The 20,056-nt window shown below is 52.8% G+C and overlaps 8 protein-coding genes across 8 annotated transcripts; 3 read left to right on the forward strand and 5 right to left on the reverse strand.

The window, feature by feature from the left end:
* Window positions 1–1,342: 1,342 nt before the first annotated feature.
* On the reverse strand, window positions 1,343–2,000 carry K489DRAFT_327140 (uncharacterized protein; the record flags this gene model as incomplete). Its single annotated transcript, XM_033601964.1, is given in 3 exon segments — window positions 1,343–1,598; window positions 1,611–1,723; window positions 1,857–2,000. The coding sequence occupies 3 exon segments, from the start codon at window positions 1,998–2,000 to the stop codon at window positions 1,343–1,345; spliced, it is 513 nt and encodes a 170-aa protein (XP_033455800.1).
* Window positions 2,001–5,471: 3,471 nt separating this feature from the next.
* On the forward strand, window positions 5,472–7,322 carry K489DRAFT_413574 (major facilitator superfamily transporter; the record flags this gene model as incomplete). Its single annotated transcript, XM_033608058.1, has 3 exons — window positions 5,472–6,393; window positions 6,460–6,694; window positions 6,767–7,322. The coding sequence occupies 3 exons, from the start codon at window positions 5,472–5,474 to the stop codon at window positions 7,320–7,322; spliced, it is 1,713 nt and encodes a 570-aa protein (XP_033455801.1).
* A 1,617-nt stretch (window positions 7,323–8,939) lies between these two features.
* Window positions 8,940–9,758, forward strand: K489DRAFT_413575 (uncharacterized protein; the record flags this gene model as incomplete). Its single annotated transcript, XM_033608059.1, has 2 exons — window positions 8,940–9,071; window positions 9,150–9,758. 2 exons carry the CDS (start codon window positions 8,940–8,942, stop codon window positions 9,756–9,758), a joined length of 741 nt encoding a protein of 246 aa, XP_033455802.1.
* Window positions 9,759–10,311: 553 nt separating this feature from the next.
* Window positions 10,312–11,547, reverse strand: K489DRAFT_327169 (uncharacterized protein; the record flags this gene model as incomplete). Its single annotated transcript, XM_033601966.1, has 1 exon — window positions 10,312–11,547. The coding sequence occupies one exon, from the start codon at window positions 11,545–11,547 to the stop codon at window positions 10,312–10,314; it is 1,236 nt and encodes a 411-aa protein (XP_033455803.1).
* Window positions 11,548–12,696: 1,149 nt separating this feature from the next.
* K489DRAFT_327002 (uncharacterized protein) lies at window positions 12,697–14,751 on the reverse strand (the record flags this gene model as incomplete). Its single annotated transcript, XM_033601951.1, has 2 exons — window positions 12,697–13,022; window positions 13,134–14,751. Coding segments are annotated over 2 exons (1,944 nt in total), but the record flags the coding sequence as incomplete, so codon positions are not given.
* Window positions 14,752–15,560: 809 nt separating this feature from the next.
* Window positions 15,561–16,291, reverse strand: K489DRAFT_374122 (uncharacterized protein; the record flags this gene model as incomplete). The annotated part of the gene is made up of 2 exons (XM_033603492.1): window positions 15,561–16,180; window positions 16,237–16,291. 2 exons carry the CDS (start codon window positions 16,289–16,291, stop codon window positions 15,561–15,563), a joined length of 675 nt encoding a protein of 224 aa, XP_033455805.1.
* Window positions 16,292–17,474: 1,183 nt separating this feature from the next.
* On the forward strand, window positions 17,475–19,333 carry K489DRAFT_90069 (uncharacterized protein). Its single transcript, XM_033609022.1, has 3 exons — window positions 17,475–17,673; window positions 17,731–18,743; window positions 18,795–19,333. The coding sequence occupies exons 1-3, from the start codon at window positions 17,574–17,576 to the stop codon at window positions 19,287–19,289; spliced, it is 1,608 nt and encodes a 535-aa protein (XP_033455806.1). The 5' UTR covers window positions 17,475–17,573; the 3' UTR covers window positions 19,290–19,333.
* Window positions 19,334–19,541: 208 nt separating this feature from the next.
* Window positions 19,542–19,907, reverse strand: K489DRAFT_384676 (uncharacterized protein). The gene has a single exon (XM_033605911.1). It carries the CDS (start codon window positions 19,884–19,886, stop codon window positions 19,587–19,589), a length of 300 nt encoding a protein of 99 aa, XP_033455807.1. The 5' UTR covers window positions 19,887–19,907; the 3' UTR covers window positions 19,542–19,586.
* Window positions 19,908–20,056: the final 149 nt, after the last annotated feature.

A 20,056-nucleotide genomic window follows, 5' to 3' on the forward strand; every position in this document is an offset into this window, starting at 1 on the left:
GAGAGGGTTTACGCTTTAAGTTCTGACGTATACGTTCTCACCACTTGAGACTTCCGGCTGCACCGACGCTGTCCATCATGGGCGGTATGTACTGCGCCGCGTACACGGGTCCTGAAGATCATACCCAGTCGTCGTGGACACAGAAGACGCTACTCCCCTCGAAATCGGCGTAATCCTCTTCTCCGGTTTTTAAACCCTCGACGTCTTCGGTCCTCTCGATGCGCCGAACGCGCTGTCGCGAGTCCGTCCATTGAGACTGGAAATACTCTCCCATGACCTCTCCCTCGTGAGCACAAGAAACCCGGAGTTCCTACACAGCACTGAACAGCTCCTGCACCCGACCGCGACGTTTGCCTCACGGCCTGCTTTGGACATCCTCCTCGTGCCCGGCGGACCAGGGACGCGTATGGAGTATAGCGAGGCGATCGAGGGCGCTATATCGTTTATCCGGGATGTCTACCCGAACTTGAAACTCCTGCTCACCGTTTGTACGGGCGCGGTATTGGCTGCGTGGGCGGACGTGTTAGATGGAAGCGCGCGACGACGAATAAGCGAAGGTTTGAAATAGTTTCTTTGGAGGGGAGGGATGTTCAGTGGGTACTTGAAGCGCGGTGGGTGCAGGATGGAAAGGTCTGGACGTCTTTGGGCATCAGCGCGGGAATTGATATGATGCTCGCGTAGATTGAGGAGAGGTTCGGGGAGGAGGTTGCGAGGGAGATCGCGGAGGGGATGATCAGGATTCTGGGAGTGACCCGTTTGCGTAAGTGAAACATTCGATTTACGATTGTATGGTGATCACGCGTTTTGCGATCATCATCACTTATCCTCACATGGCCCTTTCTCTGCTTGGAGCCTAGAGTTCCACTTGAAAGGTGTTCAAGCGGTTTTGGGCGTTAATTTACATCAAAAATATGGGAGTAGTCGAGACCTTGCGAGGCGAAGATACACCACAGAGTTGATCGCTATTGGTGATATCGCACAGCACGCGTAATGATGGTTCTCATTCAATATTTTCATCAATCAGTAAGAAAGTGCTTATCTCCATCGAGAATAGCAACACGTTAGTGATGAGAGTTCACGGTTGCATCGGTCATCCCGCAATAGTGAAGAAGATAATTTTCGTTTCTTCAGTCTGTGCATTGAGAAGCTAGTTCACAATCTGGGCGTGTTCATCGTCGGCCAATGACAATCTCCTTTACGGACCAGCGCACATATTCATTCCTCGTCAATCGTACAATAAATAAAGTTCGGCTTCCGCCTCGGCCATCGGCACTTCAACGCATCGTATCATAGAGTAATCCATAATTTCATCGACTATGTGCATTCAATTCAATACAGAACTTCAGGAGTGCTGACCACTCTTGTGGCCAGCCACAGCAGCAGCCTGAGAGCCATTGATGAAGGTTCCATCTGGGTTACGTCCTGGGAGATGAGATTGAGAGGAGTCCTTCACGGAAGAACCGTCGTTGTCGTCAATCTTGGAGTCGTCGCGTTTGTGGCTGTGTTGACATCCGATGTGTCCAGCCTCGGCTGCAGCCTCAGAGCCATTGGTGAAAGTTCCATCTGGATTGCGACCTGGCAGGTGCGAAGATTCGTGACTCTCTCGTTACTTAGTGGAGTGGTCCCCGTCATGCTGGTGACTGTGCTGGCCACCCTTGTGATCTACCTCAGCAGCAGCTTGGGAGCCCTTGGTGAAAGTGCCGTCGGGGTTGCGGCCGTGGCCCTGGAGGTGTTTCAGAGGAGCTTGTTCGGAGGTGGTCGAGGTCTTGAGAGTGAGTGATTTGATCAGCTTCTTGAGCGATGGAGGAGTGATGAGATGGTGCCGCTGCTCGGTCACAGACAAGGCTAGAACATACCTTGCTGTCGTTGTGATTGTCGTCATTCTCCTCGTGAGACTTGTGACCGCCTTGAAAAGCTTTGCCGCCCTCGGATGCAATTCCACGGACCTCTTTATTGGGACGGTTGGCGAAGTTGTCGGGGTTGTCGTTGTGAGTCGTCATGATGGGTGAACTTTGAGCAGTGTTGTTTTCAATTGTAGGATCTCTTTGATGGAAAGCTGAATCGATCGGCGGTTGGTGACGGATTGCCGTTGATGTGGTTGTTGTCCAATAAGAGAGAAGAGGAGATAATGAGACGGAGATTGAATTTAAAGAAGCAAGCGAAGAATGGCGAATTGTTTCAAGGTAGTCGCCCACCTCGTTATTGGTCATGGCAAGTGAATCAGCAGCAGAAGTGCATCATCGTGACCCTCGCCTTCACGGGCGACGCAAGGAAAACCGATGTGTTGGATCATCCACAGAGAGAGTAAGTGAATGGCGGTGGTTGGGTTGCTGCCTGATGTGTTTGTGGTTTGTGTCATCATCCAGCGCGTCGTTCCCTATTCTATTTGCGCTCGCCTGCTAAAATCCCTGGAATGTTCGCGATGTCACTTCTGGGCGGCACATTTTAGGCATGCTCACCATCATCGGCGTTCACATCCGTCGTTATATCGAATCGTCCTCGCCTTAGGAGATTCAATGATCGAGCCTTGACGACCCTGCATCCTGTGCCGTCTCTTCATTATTCGCGCTCGCTACGGTCTGGCGCACATGTAGACGCAGCCACGGCGTCGCGAGTCATAATAATTCAACGCCAGCTGGAAGTCCATCCCGTCTTGAATAGGCCATCAGATGGCGGTGCGGATCTCTTCTTTCTGCAAGCCTTGAAGATGCGCGGTAATGCCAGTGGTCCGCAGCTACAGCACCACCGTGGATTGGTGAGCGTCAAACCCTACTACAGGGCCATCAGCAGCAGTAGCAGCAGCAGCAGCGACGGCTTCCATTTCGGCACACTGCGAAGCAAAGAAACTCGTTATCGATTCTGCGGCAGCCAACAAAGGAGCAGGGCATGGAGCTTCAACTTCGAAGTGGCCTGCTGACTCCTCAAGCCGCAGTAAGGACTTGATTCAATACTAACTACCTAGGGATATAAGAACCTCTACTACTATCCATGGATATTATCTAGTTACTAAGACCTATTAGACCTTAGCCTAAGGCCAGGATGGTGGCTAGGGTGCCTCAGGCATAGAATAGTAGTATTAACGCCAGGACATCACACGACCAACCCCAAATCAATCACGTCGGAACCCTAACACGTTCGCCGTCATCACATTCACAATAGTGCTGTGTAGGCAAAACATAAAAATTTGTGACAGAATTACGTCAGGCTCGGTGTATGTCATCACGGCAAAATGCGTGCCGGGCTGTGGATCGAAGGATAACGGATGGGCAGCGGGAGACGAAGCCTTTTACGCTGATTGGCGCGATTTGGCTCCCTGGCGGCCGCGATTGTCATGACGAAAAGCTTCTGGATTACGCGAGTTATACGAAACACGACGGTGGCGACAATCGTGCGAAATGCAGGCTTGTGATGTGCACTGAACGGAGTGACTCCGCGACCGGCCGGAGATAATACCATATGATACCGTCGAGAGGGGTTTTTGAGGTCGAAAAAATAGATGATAAGCATTATGGAATGATAATCAGAGCAAGGCAAATGACAGTCCGATCACGTTGCCTTATTCCCCAGCGGTTGAGGGATTTCGAGAAGGGTCTTGCTTCTCGTCATGCAAGCATTCAACGACAGGAATGTGGGACCTTTCTCAGCTTTCTGATTCGCGGCTGCAAGATGGAAATCCTTCCCCGTTGGCCCTTCTGGGGAAGCTCGTGCCAGTTTTCTCTATAAGGTTATCGGCGAATCTGGTGCGCTGTCCATGGATTCAAGGACCTTGAATGTGTCGTCGTCATCCTGGGAGAATTTACACCATCATCTCACCGAGGATGATAGCGATAGCGATGTTGTTGAAGACGTGTCGGTCGTGGACCATCCACATCACGTGCTTCAGCGTTGGCATGAGAAGCGCATCCGCCTCCAACTTCGCTCGACAACGTGTGCATTCTTATCTTCGAATTTAGAGCCGTGACACCTTGACATCGCATGAGTGGCAGGGACTAGTTGGGAAAGGCTCACATTTTGCCCAGCTCCGACAGTATTGGTGGCAGCATCTGCCAAGAATGATGCTGATCATCCCCAGGCTTGGACAGCGGAGACAAAACAGCTCGAGCAAGTTTCGTGGAGAAGGTTTGGAGTTTGGGCAGCGGAACCGGGCTTGGACTCGCCGTGGCGATTATCGAACCATCAGCCGCACGAGCCGATTCATGATGAAGAATGGAAGCGTGCTTTGCGCCAATCATCAAGGAACCGTTTCGAACATCGATCTTAGCTGAGTCGATGAAGACTCTTGAGTAAAGTGATTCTTGCGGTCATTCAGGGCACTACACATATTTAACCTGATCACGGAGCCCACCCCACTGCCCACCTGGTCACTGGGAAATTTCCGCCACATGCGTGGAAATTTGTATCACGACATGGTGTGAGGCGATACTATAGAAATTCAGCGACACGGGCGAAACCACAAGGCGCACCGACTGCCATTTCCGTCATAGCGGCCATGAACCATCAACCGCAGCCGTTGTAGTCGCATCAGGATTATGCATCACATGCGGGACAACAGTTTTTATTGCCTGAGGACACTTTGGATGGGTGTGTCACTGTGGCGGCCCTGGCGGGCGTGCACAAATTACAGAGCAGATGGCGCACACCACGAACGGGAAGACTAAGCTCTGATTTGTCCTCGGTCAAACGCTGAATCGCAACATGCCCAGGTGTTCTTGGACTTTTGACAGACCAAATCGGATGCGGAGAAATCCGGTGTCTCGCCCAGTCTGCCGCTGCTGCCGCGATGATGTTCTCCACTGGCGACTGCACTGCTGCTGTTGGTGAACGCACATGTTCTCCCGCGTTTTCTACCGCACAGGAGTACATGTACATACGGCGCATGCAGGTGCGTTTCCAACCATCCAACCCATTGAATCTCTGCACCACGCCCGTGCCGAGTCGCCCCGTTCTGCTGTCACAAGACAATAATGCCCCTCGCGATACATAACATTATTGTTATTACTAGATACATCCACTGGAGATGCAGCTGGTGAGAATACTGCCAAGCGGCGCAAACGTTCGAAAAGGGCTTGATTGATTCAAAGGTTGTCGCAACGGCGATGATGATATCAGTACGTATTTTCATCCCGATTGACTAGCGAGAAAATTGAGAGACACCGAGGCAAGTTCGCGGATTGGTTCCACCGGGCAAACACGCCAGCACAAGATGGGGTTGGCTTCCCCGCAAAATCCATGTCCCAGCCGGTCGATCGCGCTTTGACCCTCATTTTCAATTTCCTATACAACGCGCTCAGACGTTGCACTCTCCTATCGTTTCTCGCTCAGTGCCTCTCCCGTCTCTCTCTCTCTCTATTCGCGTGGTCGTCGTTGTTGAACGAGACGGCCCTTTCTCTTGAACCTCACCTCCACCAACACCTTCCTTTGGTCTGTCACCTCAGGAATATCGACACCTATCGGGAGCACCATCGTCCATCATGGATGTCGAAAAGCACAACACGCTCGCGCTCTCGGAGAGCCCCAAGGCCCCGAGCAGCAGCAACGATGAGCATCACTTTGCTCTCGAGCATGCCGAGACTTTCCAGACTACCTACGAGCAGCCTTTGCACTCCGGTCTGTACAAAGATGGCGAGCTCATCAAGATGCCTGCCGCCAGTCGCGATCCCAAAGATCCGATGAACCTCCCCGTCTGGCGCAAATTTCTCGGTCTTCTCTGCTTGTCTTTTTTCGGTGCTCTCATCGCATCTGCTGAGCTGATTCTCGGTGCCGCGCTGCCGGTCTTCGCCGTCGAGTATTCGCCTTTATTCCAACCTCCGAACAAGACCCCCGAAGAAGCCGGTCCCGCCCCCTACTTCAAGACGTTGCAAAACGCCGGCACTGGTTTCCCTGCGGGCTCTAACCCTCTCGTCTTCCTGGAGCTTTTGGGAGGCCCGCCGATCTTCGAAATCTATTACTTGGCCACCTTCCCTCTGCTGGTCATTGGTGTTTCCAACTTGTTCTTGGTGCCATTGGCTATCGCTGTTGGTCGTCGCCCAGTCATCATCTTCACTGGTCTCATGGCTATCGCTGGAGCGTCATGGGCCGGTGAAAGTAACTCTCTCGCAACTCACGTTGCGGCGCGTTGTATCCAGGCCGTCGGCGCTGGCTCCGTTGAGAGTCTGATTCCTTTCATCATCCAGGACATTATCCACGTTCACCAGCGTAACACTTGGATCTCTGGCGCTTTTGCTTGCCAGGGCTTGGTCATCATCGCTATTGGTTTCTCCGCTCCCTACATGATTGTCAACCTTTCATGGAGATGGCTTTACCACATTACTGCTATTGCCGCCAGTTTCTTCTTGATCGGTATCATCGCTTTCCTGCCGGAAACCCGCTGGCCGCGTACCCGTGCTGAGATGAGTAAGTCGATTTCCTGATGAATCTTCAGACACGGACTTAGCTGACATTGTTTCCTCTCCCTCGCAGACGGTATTCCTCGTGATGATGCCCACATTCACTATAGCCCGCGCACCTGGAAGACCGACCTATCCATCTGGACCGGCGCCGCATGGAAGAAAGGAGCCATGGCTTTTTTGGATACCATGCAGACATTCTTCTACCCCTCGATTCTGTTCGTCACTCTCTTGAACGGATCCGTCATCGCCGCCGTCTTCGCCGCCGGCTTTACTGCGGCGCCTGCTCTTCTCACTGTCCCATGGAAGTAAGTTGAAAATATCCGTTCTGAACAACTCACTGTGTTTCATGAACATCAGACTGACGGCAGGTTTCATAGCTGGCCTTTCGACCACATTGGTCTCTGTTTGATCCCCGTCCTGATCGCCGCGCTGTTCGTCGGTGTCACTACTGGTCCCGTTGCTGACTGGTTCGCCAACCTCATCGCCAAGAAGCGTGGTGCTCGTATCCCAGAGAACCAGCTTATCAACTTGTTCCTCCCATGGGCTTGCAGTCTCCTCGGTGCGCTGCTCTTCGGAATCTCCGCCCAGCACAAGGAGCAATACCACTGGATCGTCTTCCTGCTCGGACTCGCGTTCATGGCCTTTGGTTTCCTCGGAACCAGCACCATCACCACCGTCTACGTCCTAGAATGCTACCCGCACATCGCCGGTCCTGCGCTCGTCAATGTCGCTTCTTTCCGTTTCATTATGGCCTTCTTCCTCACCCTCTGGGCCTCGGACTGGATCGTCGACCTCGAGTACGAGAAGACTTTCCTCATCTACGTCGGTCTCATCGCCGGATGCGGTCTGTTCATTCCGTTCGTGTACTACTTCGGCCCTTACTTCCGAAGGCGGTTCCCCGCCACTCGCATGGCCGCTCGCAGCCACGACTAGAAGAAGAGCGCGAAAGACTCGATTTCTCTCCGTTCTATACTGTGCACCATAGAACCCCATTTCGCGGATGGGTTCCCTTTTCCTATACGAGAGAGGATCCACCACCTACTGCAAGAGTCGTGTATGAAACGAATTCATCCGTTTATTTTTATTTTCAAAACAGCGGCTGTCATCCCCACGGGGAAGGAGAAAAGAGATATCCTTAGGACGACGGAAGGACAAGAAGTCTTGTATTCCTATCTACCCTATCATCATTCATATTGCTCGAAAAGAAAGCAATCATTACTTCATGTGCCTGACCTGTAGGCTTTTTCTTTCATCGCACATTCATGTGGTTTCCCCCTCGTGAGATGCCTTTCTCTTCCTGCGCCTCCTTCCTCCCATCTTGGTAGATCTGTACACCATAGAAGAGTACCAACAATATTTAATGCTGCTCCTTATCCTGAAACGCCAAGACTACGGCCTACATATAGTTACTCTCTCCAGATTCATGCTTCGTGTACCTGTCGAAGATCCTTGCCTTGTTTGCGGGCCTGCGTATCACAATTTCGTCCGAGTGGAGGCGCGTTTCAGATTTCACGCGGGACGCAATGCTACAATCGCCACGCCTGCCTGCAGGTCAAGGACGTTGATCTGTACGAGCATGGCGCACTCCTGAGAATGCCTGCTCAAATTGGCTCGCTTGAGGATCACTTGCATCAATCATCCATGTCTATCCCAAATTCCATTGCCAAGCCGGCCTGCACGTCGGGTCAACGTCACGAATGCATAGCATTTCCTGAACTTACGCGATTGATACATCTTCCGCGACCTGGGGATCCAAGATGTGATCGATCTGTCGGCTCCGCGACATCGAGGTGATGTGATGGCATACAGGCGTTCCTAAAGAACACCGAGACTCCACAAAGTTTCGCGCCTTAACGCCTTGGAGCGCCGCCGCAATGGACAGCATCTGTGAACGCCGCAATCGCATCGAGCCGCTTGCCTGATCGTTTGTTGACCTTTCTCTGACGACGCTGAACTCCACTATCGCCATTGAGTATTGGCCGGAACGTCGCGAAGATGCGCCGTGAGAACTTCATATTCAAGGAGCGTCCAACATGCCAAGCCAGTTGAACATTGCGACCGCCAGTAACAACTCGATGCGCAGGCGTAAAATCATCTAAAATCATCGTGTACCCGAAAACAGCCACAGCCGGCACACTAAAAAGGATTGTCGATGTGTTGCCAGTCCCACAATAAATCCAAGATCAGCAAAAAGAAGACCATGGATGGGTTGAAGGAGTGTCACAACCTGATTTCCGCGGGTCGCAAACTGGGAACGCTGCCGGCGATGACACAAGCCCAGGCATCAATCCAATCACCACCAAACATCGAAATCCCGGTTTTGCACATTTCACAGGGAACTGAGCTTCACTTGTCGAAATGGAGTTCAAAGCAGGGTCCTCGTCATACCGCCGCCGCTATGCTATATTGCTCTGTACTCTGCACCTTTGACCCTTGATCTGCTCTTCTTTCATCACATCAACGACAATCATTCTCACAACACGCTCCTACTCAAAAGGACTTTCTAACCACCCAGCTTGAGTGAAATCAACATCTGCCCTCACAATCATCATGTCCACACACGAAAACAACCCGGCCAACTTTGCCAACCTTCCCAAGGAAGAAGTTCGAGCTATTGCCTCCAAGGGAGGCAGGGCTTCTCACGGTGGTCACGGACATCAGGCCGACAACGATGACAGCAAGGTATGGCAGAGCTGCAGAGCCAAAGAATTTCACATCATCATCATAACGCATGAGACGCTGACGTGCATCACTCACAAGTCATCCTCCAACGAGCGTCACGATACTCCAGGTTCACACCTGCCCGACCGCAATCCTGACGGCACTTTCAAGAAATCCGTATCCACTTCAGACGATTCTCATCCCGAAGGCCGTAACCCTGATGGCACCTTCACCAAAGGCTCCGAAGCAGCTGCCGAAGCGGGTCACAAAGGCGGCCTGAACAGTCACAAACACGATGCCTCCAAGAGTGTCGATGGCGCACAAGACGAGAGTGGCGAATCCTCTCACCCGCCTGGTCGGAACCCCGACGGGACATTCATCAAGGGCTCTCAAGCTGCTGCTGAAGCCGGACACAAAGGCGGTCAGCACAGCCACAAGAACGACGATTCCAAGGTCGAACATTCCAAGCAGCACGATGAGTCTGCTCATCTCCCTGGTCGCAACCCCGACGGTACCTTTACAAAGGGCTCTGAAGCTGCTTCTGAAGCTGGCCACAAGGGCGGCCTAAACAGCCACAAGCACGATGATGCCAAGAAGAACGAGGAGTCTGAAGGCTCATCTCACCTCCCTGGTCGCAACCCTGACGGGACCTTCACTAAGGGTTCCCAGGCTGCTGCTGAAGCTGGCCACAAGGGTGGACAACACTGAAACTGATGAATGAAATTAATGAGACATGATGCGATGAATGTACGACAAGGCACTTTGAGATTGCTCAGATGTATGATATGATTTGTGTTTTGAGGAAGAATACCGGGGCCTGTCTTCGATGTGGGCCGCTGCCGCCGCAACATAGCTCCAGCGAAAAGAGATGATTGAATTATCACTGAGAATACGTCAAGCTCCACGCCCAGGCGTGTTTTTGTGATAAACGAAATCCGCTTTGCTTAGGCTTTTGTCTTCCGAGTGACCTGTGGTTAGCTACTGATATTTTTGACCTGCCGATTCAACTCGTTGCCCCACCCTGACCAATGACTTGCTACTCTATCATACGATACATTCGAGTGAATGAGATTTTATTATATCTTACAGATAAGAAAATCGCTTCTCGTTGTCTCATGTCAACATATGACAAGTCGGTCATTGGAAGCAAGCGGTAGGCATGCTTGCGGTGCGATCATGAGATGGATGAAGTGGACGCTCACGTATGGTAGAATTTGGCGACATATGCTGCAACAAGGTTTGCATTTCTTGCATCTCATATTCACACCTCCCGACATCTCTCCTCAACTGACGTCGTCGCATCCTCCTGCTTCACCAGATCCCCAAACCTCGCCTCCACCCACGCCACATCATTCGCATGCACAGTTCCCGGCGCAGGATACATCCACCGGCCTTCGCCCTTCGACCACTTCCTCGCCGGCACATACGCATCCAGAGAGTAATAGACATCCCTCGAGAAGGGGAACTCGAAACTCGCCGGACCCTCCCTCCCCAGAAACACATCCGTGCCACCCCTGACCTCCTCATCGGTGATCCCAAACGCCTTCCACGGCGTCAACGCAGGCCGGGTCTCGACCTTCGCGTCTTCGCTCCGCTTCACCTTGACCTTCCTCGTCAACGCCACCGCCACAACCTCCAAATACCGCTGCAGAACCGCCGCATACATCAATCCTTCGCGTCCGTACCTCCGACCCAGAACGACCCGTCGCACGACTTCCCGGTGGGTGTCCAGCAATCGCTCGTTCCATTCCGGCCGCTGACCCCTTCCGATCACCGGGAGCGGCTCCCGACGATGTAGCCTCGTCTTGGCGAAAAAGGTATAGTCGAGGATCATACAGAGGTTGTTCCAGGCCAGGAGACAGCTCACACAGGAGCAAATCTCCGCGGGGTCCGGAGGAGGGATATGCTGGGTGTACGGCGCCTTGTGGATGATCAGTTTCTCTTGGTAGGCTGGGTGGCGGAGGATGTGGGCGGCGCGAGGCGAGATGGTCTCGTCGGAGAGCGGAAAGGGAAGCCAGAAGGAGCGCGAGAGGTGGGCGTAGCGGGTCGAGAGAAGCGTGCGGGTGAAAGACGCGGAGTGGAGGGTCAGGAAGGATCGCAGGGAGCGCGAGACGAGTTGCAGGTTGAGGAGGTCGGTCGGGAGGAGGTTGAGAATGATCTGGGAAAGCAGTTCGGGAGGCAGATCGAGGATGGTGGTCGGTTTTGAATTGTGGCTCCCAGGCGACGATGCATCGGAGAGTGTTGATTTCTTTGATCTTCTCTGACTCTTTCTCTGGAGTCGCTCCGTCTTCTTGGACCGTAGGGTGAGTTTGGCCGTAGTGTCGATCAGAGGTTCCTCAAAGTCGTCACTGCTGGTTATGTTCGATACTGGAGGTCCTTTCTTGTGAAGTCTGCGGACTGATGTGATCGTGATCTCGTCTTCTGCTGTGCGGCTTGAATGGTTCGAGGTGTTGTCAGCCTGCACGCCGAGAGGCTCGTCGGACGATATGACACTCATTTTCAACAGTACGTTCGTTCTGTTCATCGATTTCTGATGTCCTATATTTTCAAAGCTTGACTAGAGTGTTTTTCTGAAGTTTCAGGCAATAAAAGCGCAGCGCAGAAATCATCTATTCTTGCGAAGTCCGGACATTTTGCTCAGGTGGCGATCACAACCAGACGCCAGTGACGCAAGATTTCCCGCGCATGAACACCTGCGCTTCGGAGACGAATTTCTATAAGATTGCTTGATTACAGCCGATAAACCTTTGCCCAGTCACCTCAAAATTGAAGTTGAGTTAAAAAAGAGCGCATCATCAATGAACCAGGCATCACTCGCGAGTTGAGACAAGCTAGGCCGAATTACCGAGAATTGTTTTCGTATGCATTCATCAGAAGTCATTAAAGCAACGGATCTGAGGGAAACTATGCACATTGCTTCGAATTTGCACACATGAGACGGGTCAATGTAGGTGCGAATTTTATCCCATCAAGCTTCCGGATCCTCCGCGTCCTCCACTTCCACCGCCTTGGCTTTGCCCTTTCCCGTACTACTGGGATGTGAATTACTCGGAGCAGCATCTTTGGGGAAGGACCAAGTCTTTGTCTCTTCTTCGCTGTCATCGTCCTCATCCTCATCCTCATCCTCACCGTCTTCTTCTTCTACTTCATCGTCCTCGTCCTCATCCTCGTCATGAGTGCCCTTCCCCTGAGCTGGAGGATGTTGGGCAGTAGACTGTCGAGTTTGCGGTATTGACGAGGCCGTCCCTGGAGGTGATATTGCCGGTGATGTCGATGATAGTGTCGATGTGGGATGAGATGCAGCCGTGCTGTCGGAAGGGTGAGGCCTTGCTTGTGGCAGAGGTATTGTTGGTGTTGGCGTGAGGATCGTTTGGGGATGGCGTGGCGCTGCTTGTGGCAGCGTAGGTAGAAATAGTGGGGAGCCATGCTCATCTGTGGGACCCTGCGATGATGATGATGTCGCCGTATCACGTGCTGTGCTCGAGATTGTGCTTTGATTTGCTGGGGTTGTGGTCGTCGTCGTAGGTGGTAGCACTGATGATGCATCTTGAGAATCCAGCGGCTGGGCCGAGCTCGAGGTCGTTGCCGCAGCGTTTGCATTGATTGCTTGGGCGCCGCCATTTCCTTCTCCATGCCCGACGGGGAACAATGGTGTCAACGTCCAGCCTTCAGGCAGCACCAGTCCCGCTGGCAGTCCTTCATGTCCGTTGCTCATCGTCTGATTGGCACCGCCTGAGCCAGCTACAAGCGATGGAGTGGGTAACGTAGATCTAGGGATCGCATTACCCGAGGCAGGAATGGTTGGAACTCTGGGCCCGCCACCGTTCGACTCGTCGTGTTGATCACGCAATTGCGCAAGTTCATCGTACAGTGCTGCAATCCGCGAAAGCTGTAACTGTTCGAGTCGGATGTTCTGCGCCTCTTGCATGATAAATTGTTCGACAGAATTGAACTGTTCGGCTCGGGATGGAGCTCCAGCAGTTCGGTTACGACTTGTCAGGAATGGCGGCGGTATTGCTTGACTATTATGCAGTGGCGAGAGACCGAGAGGAAGCGTAGGTTGTGATAGATGCTGTCCACCACGCTGTTGTTGTGGCAGATGTGGCGGAGGTGGTGCTGCTGCTGCACCAAGAGCTGCGACCGCTTCGGCCTGCCTGAGATCGTGAGGTGGTGCTGCGGCAGGTGCAGCAGGACGACCGGCGGGATTTTGCAACTGGTTCATCAAGTTCTGGACTTGCTCCTGTGGCCCGTTGAGAAATCCTATCCTCAAAGGGCCGAGATTGAACATACGTGCGACACCACCCTGAGCTCGTCGAGCCGGCGCATCGCGTCCCGGTTGCTGATTTGCAGCTGGCTGTCCTTGTTGCCCTTGATTTGCTGCTCCGGCATCGTTCGCGCCAGCTCCAGGCCGTGCTGCCCCACCGTTTGCCGAAGAAGCTTCGGTAGATACGACGGGTCTGCGACATGTTGGGCAGACTTGCTGGCGCTCCAACCATGCTTTCAGGCAGCGCAAGTGTAAGATATGTCCACATGGCAGTTTCTTAGCACGCAGACCTTCATCTCGGCGCCGAGGTGGTGCGGCAGCAGCGTTTCCAAGAGCGTGTTGATCAGCGCCAGGTGCTGCGGGCTGCTCCCAAGCAAGCATTGTTTCGCGACAAATGATGCAGACGTCACCCTGAATCTCCTGCGAGGTAGCATCGGGATAGCGTGTGTTCATGTGCGATGTCGCGCGGCGGTATGCGACATAATCGGCAACGCGCTTGCTGAAAGCCGTGAATGTCATGTAGACATCGCGCATGATGTGCATAGGTAAGCCATTGAAAGTGACGCTGACGACGAAGAAGAACAGGTAGATGAGCAGCTTGACAAAGTCTGTGATGACCTCCAACGCGAAGAGATATCTGCGCTTCTCCTCCCAGCCGGGCACATCAACTTCATTCTCATCCACCTCGATGGGTTCCTCGTCTTCTCCAGCAGCCGGAGTGGCATTGCTTTCACCCTCCGCCGCCTCCGCTTGCCTCGCAGCTGCTCTTTCTTCGCGAATCTCCTGTTTCCTTGCCTCGATTGCCACCACAGTCTGCTGTTGCTGAATTTGCGACTCGGCCACGCTGAGTAGATAGCGGCAAAGCGTGAACAGCGAGAAGATGCTCAAAATCGCAAACTCGAATGTGAAGATGACCATCATTCCCGGTCTCGGGTCGTGTATCACTGTCTTACAGCAATACCTGAACATTGCCAGATCGAACCCAACGCTGACCAGTAAGCTTGTCGCCAGCCGAGCATGAAACCATCGTGGATCTGCGGGGGGTTGTTGTTCCAGAATATCCACACGACCTTCCGCGATCCAACCCCAAACTTTCCCGGCCAGAAGGAGCACGAACATCGTGAGGAGCCACCCACCGACATCCTCTCGGAAGCTCGGCATTGCGAGCAAAGTGTCCAGTACCGCATACCATGCTTTTTCACTGAGTTGCTCAATCTCGATGGGTCGTAGAGGTCCGTAAAGAAGTCGCTGCAGCCCGTAGAGTGCCCAACAAGCGGTGACGAGGAGGAGATTTGTCAGGATGAGCATGCATGCATTTGATTGTGAGAGATAGACTGTTGCGCTGTAAAAATTGGGCCGCTGATGTGCTGCTTTTAGCAGGCAAGCTGCTGCCGCCGCTGCTGAAGCGCCGGCATAATAGGCAAGTCGCCGAGCCATGATCGGCAATTGGTGACGAGAAGAAGTCGAATGTACTGTCCAAACGATGCTTTATCGTTGAATCGTAGGTATCGTGGTCGTTCGGAGAATGCCGTTGCAAGTCATGTCCATGACCGTCAGCGAAGAGGTCGGGAAAGTGATGGAGCGAGAGAGAGTGTGTCGCAACGGGTATGGACAAATCCAGTGGTGGAATCTTGAGAATGTCTCTTCCTCAATAGACAATTGTTCTTGACATGTGTTGTGCATAGGTTGATGGATTCGCACGTGCTATTGAACTTGCGTTGTCAAGAGCCGAGAAATGGAACGCCAGAGGACAGCTTACCAACGGTACACGATGATCGCCCTACGCACACGATCCAAAGGAAAGTGTCGCGGGCTTTGGGCCATTACGTCATCCAAGTGGTGGGATGAAACCCTTCCCTTGACCAACTTCATCTTCTTTCCCATCTCGAACAATTGCGGTGATTCGCAAACTCATGTCTCCACCAACTGACAATAAATAATCCAAATGACGTTTGAAGTCTGCAAGTTGTGTATAAAACGACGAGACCAGCGTCGATGCCTGTTTTGAGACCCGCATGGCGTGAGCCCGTGGTAAATTGTACAGCAACCTTGGAACATTTTCGTCACAGGAAGAAACGGCGTAACGTTCGAGACGGTAAGGACAGTGTGATTCTTCTAATCAATGAAAAATATCTATCAAGTCAACGCGCCTCTCTTTGAAAACGACCTCTCAACTCTATCCACGTGTAGCGACGACTTGAATGTTTAAGACTTTATCACATCGCCAAACAATACTGTCATGACATTCAGAACAGCGCCAGGACCAGAGGGATACCAATGAAGGCCAAGCTTGCAGCCACCTTGACGCCATCGTTCGGCATTGACATGACACCATCACTAGGCTTGGTGTATGATGGCTTGTGCGAGGGAGAAGCAGCCGTGGTGGTGATAGACTGGTACGGCTTATTTGGAACACTTGATTGGCTGGATGTGACAGAGGCCATCGGTTGTGATGTCGTCTCAGAGCTCTTCTCTTCAGGAACTGTGGCACCCCATCCCCAAGGACCCGTGGTCGGAGCAGAGCTCGTGAAGATAGTTGTGACGGGAGGACTGGAGTCATCGTCGGAAGGGATGGTCACAGTCTCGACCCAGGTGGTGCAGACGGTGCACGCTTCAGGAGAGATAGGGACCGGCGGAGAGGAGACCGGTGTGCTGACAGAGGTCGTGACCGGTGGCGGAGATGGTGGGAGACCATAAGTTGAAGGAGGCGAAGGAGTTGTCATCGGCGGTGATGGTTCAGCCCCAGTGGTAGTGGGCGATGGAGGAGGAGGAGGTGGTGAGGAAGAAATCGTAGTAGCTGGAGGCAGGCAGTACGATGGTATGGTGGTGACCGTGACGGTGACCTCAGTCGCACAATTTGCAACAGCTATTTGAATCAGAGACCGACCAATACTGATGGGACTGAATCTGACTGCGGCTTACCTTCGCTGCGGCGCACCACTGGCTCGATTGGAATGGGTTCGGCGTGAACAGACATGGCTTTGGTCGGCTGTCAGCAACCGACGTACGACGGAGGGGGATCGGAAACCAACAAAGAGCAACGACAGCGAAGCTGACGGCGGTGGATCGAGACATGATTGATGACTGGATAAATACTTTTGCTGGAATGTTGCGTTGATGGAAGGCTGCCGAAGCTGATGAGAATGGTATGTATGCTTGCAAAAATGTCATGGGAGAGAAGATGGAACAGAAGCGAAGAAGAATCAGATTCCACATCAAGTCATGAAGTCGCTTCATGGTTGTCATGTCGACATCGAGCCGGCAGTCTCTCCTACAGCCATCTCCACTCCTGCCAATTGCGATGTGAAGATTGTCAAAATTGGAAGCACCGCCTCGTTCCTGGCGACGATGATCTTGGCAGGTTTAGCCTGACTGCGGCTCCGTTTCGAGCTTGCCCAAGTGACTGCCCATCATGAGTGGCAATGTCCACAATTAATTTTCGCGAGAACCAATGCGAGAGTGTCAAACCGCGAAATTGTTGGGCCATACCATACATGTCCACCTTCCACCACAACCTTGGAAGTGTTGCGAAAAACTTACTGATCGGGAAAAGAGGAAATCAAAGGCTGTTTCTACCTCAGAAGCAGATATGGCGGTGCTCGGGCACTGATAGTCCTCTGCTCCTCTTTGGAAAGGCATCATGAACATCTGAAATACCGCCTGATGTCGGACCTGCGAGGACTTTTGAGAATCATGTGTATCATACACTGATTCAGCGTGTGGGATTGTCGGGGTATAGATGAATGCAGGTGTTCATTTTGGACATATCAAGGAACATGGAGGCAAGTGCGAAGTCTCCAGCTGCTTCTAGTGGCGGTTTGGTCGTGACCGGAGATGCCGATGAGGATGGTGAAAGGATTCCGAAGTGCTGCGGCTTGCGAAGAAGACTCGTTCCTCACCTCTGCCTGCAATTTAGTGATTAACAGGTGGTGCTCGCACCTTCCCTCCTGCAAACTCCCTCCTGCAAACTCCCTCCTGCAGACTCCTGCAAACTCCTGCCAAGAGACGGAAATGTTGAGGTTGCCCCTCACGGCACGCTTTCTTCCATATCTTCCCTTCATCTCGCTGAGCCTTTTCCGTTAATCACTCTCTTCATGATCATCACAACATCAACCTTCATTCAGCTTCCTCACACATTCGTCGCCCTTCGTTGACATTTTCACAAGTCTCATCACTTGGCCCTCATTTTCAGAGACCCTTACATCGACTACTTTCGTTCAGATATCGTCTCCCTCCAGATCAACCGATTTGTTGTCAAGATGCACTTCAAGCAAGTCATCACAGCCGGCATGGCCATGATTGCTCTCTCCCAAGCGGCCAATCCCCGTGCGGATGGCTTACCTCCAGCGGTGGCAGCCCGTAAGCTCACCTCTCACCTGCGCAGATGACAATCGTCACAAGCTGATATGATCTCAGGCCAAGCGCCTGGTCAATACGTTCCGGCCATCACCACCATTGTCGTTATTGACTACTTCCCCGCTGTGTCCTTCTCCACCGTCTATGACACCAGCTACTACACCGTCTTCCGTTGCCCGGAGAGCGTCACCAATTGTCCCCTCAGATCTGCGGCCCCTTCACTAGTCACCTCCGTTGTGGCAGTATCCACCACGATCTGTCCCCTCACCTTGACTTCCATTGGCACGTCCACCGTACCAGGCTCGTCTCTGGTTCCAAGTTCGGCTACTCCAGGGGCTTCAAGCCCGACCACTTCGACTGCCCTACAGACGGTGACGAACAACTGGTCCAGCACTGTGACCATCTCATCCGTGCCAGCCTTCACCACCGTTCCGGTGACCACGCCTGAGCTGTCGAGCTATGCACCACCTACTCCCACTCCATACACTCCGCCAAGCAGCTCAGCGGCTCCACCGTCGTCAACACAACTGGCGCCGACAAGCACTGCAGTGCCGTCGAGCTCCTCTGCTGAAGTTGGGACATCAAGCGCTCCAGTCCCATACTCGACGACATCTTCCGTGGTTGCGCCGACAACATCGTCAAATGCGGCTCCTACAACCTCGTCACCAGCCATCTCCGCGACTTCGTCTGCAGCCCCGACGACGACATCTTCCTCGCCTGCAACTGTTTCCTCGCCATCCGCTTATGGTTCCTCCTCGACTGGGAGCGTAGTAAGCTCTTCCGCACCTTTAACAAGCTCCTCTCAGACCCCCGGGACTACAAGCAGTGCGGCGGCAACTGGTACGACCTCCAGCGAAGTCAGCACATCTGTGCCCGACTCTACGTCGTCTTCTGCACCCACGTCCAGCGTCACTGGCACCGCATCAGTCAGCGCTCCAGTTTCAACGTCGAGCGTGGCAAGCGTCAGACCAAGCGCAAACATCACGACCACCGAGATCACTTCGACAAGCACGACTACGTCACAAGTGACTGTGATCATCAGCTCCTCATCTGTGTCAAGTGCTGTTGCAACTGTGAGAGCTGACTGCAATATTATCTTTTGATACCAGCTGACTTTGACGTAGAACGCGACTCAAACCACCAGCGAGATCATAGTTGGCCCATCTGGCTACACTGTCGTCCCGACTACCTCAGCTCCCGCTGCAAATAACACATCATCACCTCCGACCACCACTGAGATCATAGTTGGCCCATCTGGCTACACGTTCTTCCCGACTACTTCGGTTCCCCCTGCTTACGGCACATCATCGACAGAGGGCAGTCCAGTCACTGCATCTTCATCCGGTCCTGGTGGATATGGCAGCCCCTCCGTATCCGCAACCTCTGCACCTGTCGGTTACGGAACTGTGTCAAATCCGGTCAACCCAAGCCTCACAACACCTGTCGTGCCATCCAGCTATGGTACTGGTACCCTTCCATCAGGGACAAGCAATGGTACCGTCGTTCTCCAGACGCCCAGCATTGTCCCTGCCACCGGCGATGCCTCTTCCTTCGCGATGCGCGGTACAACTACGGCGTACATTGTCAGCATCGTTGTGGCTGCCATTTTCATGGTATAAAGCCGCCTTTTCGACTGCTTCCGTCATGGCTACGGGCTTTCTGGGGTTCTTTGCCTTGTTTACGCATGCTTATTGATGATTCATTTGTTCAATTGATGCATTTCGCATCAACATGGGACTGACCATCGAGTGTCATACCATGACGGTCTATTTGTATGCTTAAGAAACTGTATGGCGTGATGCCATGCCACTTAGCTAGCATATCACGCCTGTCGTGAATCGTACAAAGATCATCACCGTCGTCCTTTTCTCCTTTCACCTTGCATTGTACTTTAGCTATGTATTTGACTTGTGACTCTACACGGAATGTCTATCGATCAATGGCAGGGAATCTTCCTGCAGGTGGTGTGAACACTGCTTGACCCCACGATCAATGCTATGTCCTGACGTTCGGAATTTCTTTGCATTCACTTTTCCGCTGTCGATGTGAAGTTTTTCGCGCCATTGATGAGATCTTCGCCAGAACAAAGCGCACAGGACTTCATTGACTTTACAGTACAACACCCAAAGCTTGTACGAACCCCGCCATGAAGCTCCCCAGGTGCTGAGCTGCGTTACACAGCAGCCGCTCACACCTCGAGAGGATGCGCTGGTCATTTCGTGACGTTGAGTGGCGCGTCGAGGTTATCGTTCGATCCCTTGCGGGACATCAATCAGCTGCGCCTCCGAATACCTCCGGACCATACCGCAACCGAGTCGTTACGCAAGACTCTTAGACTGACAGGATCATGTTAAGCGCATGATTGACCTTCTGCGTCCTCGTTCGA

This window comes from Dissoconium aciculare (assembly GCF_010015565.1).
Source record: "Dissoconium aciculare CBS 342.82 unplaced genomic scaffold K489scaffold_16, whole genome shotgun sequence".
In the NCBI taxonomy this organism is placed as follows: Eukaryota; Fungi; Ascomycota; class Dothideomycetes; order Mycosphaerellales; family Dissoconiaceae; genus Dissoconium; species Dissoconium aciculare.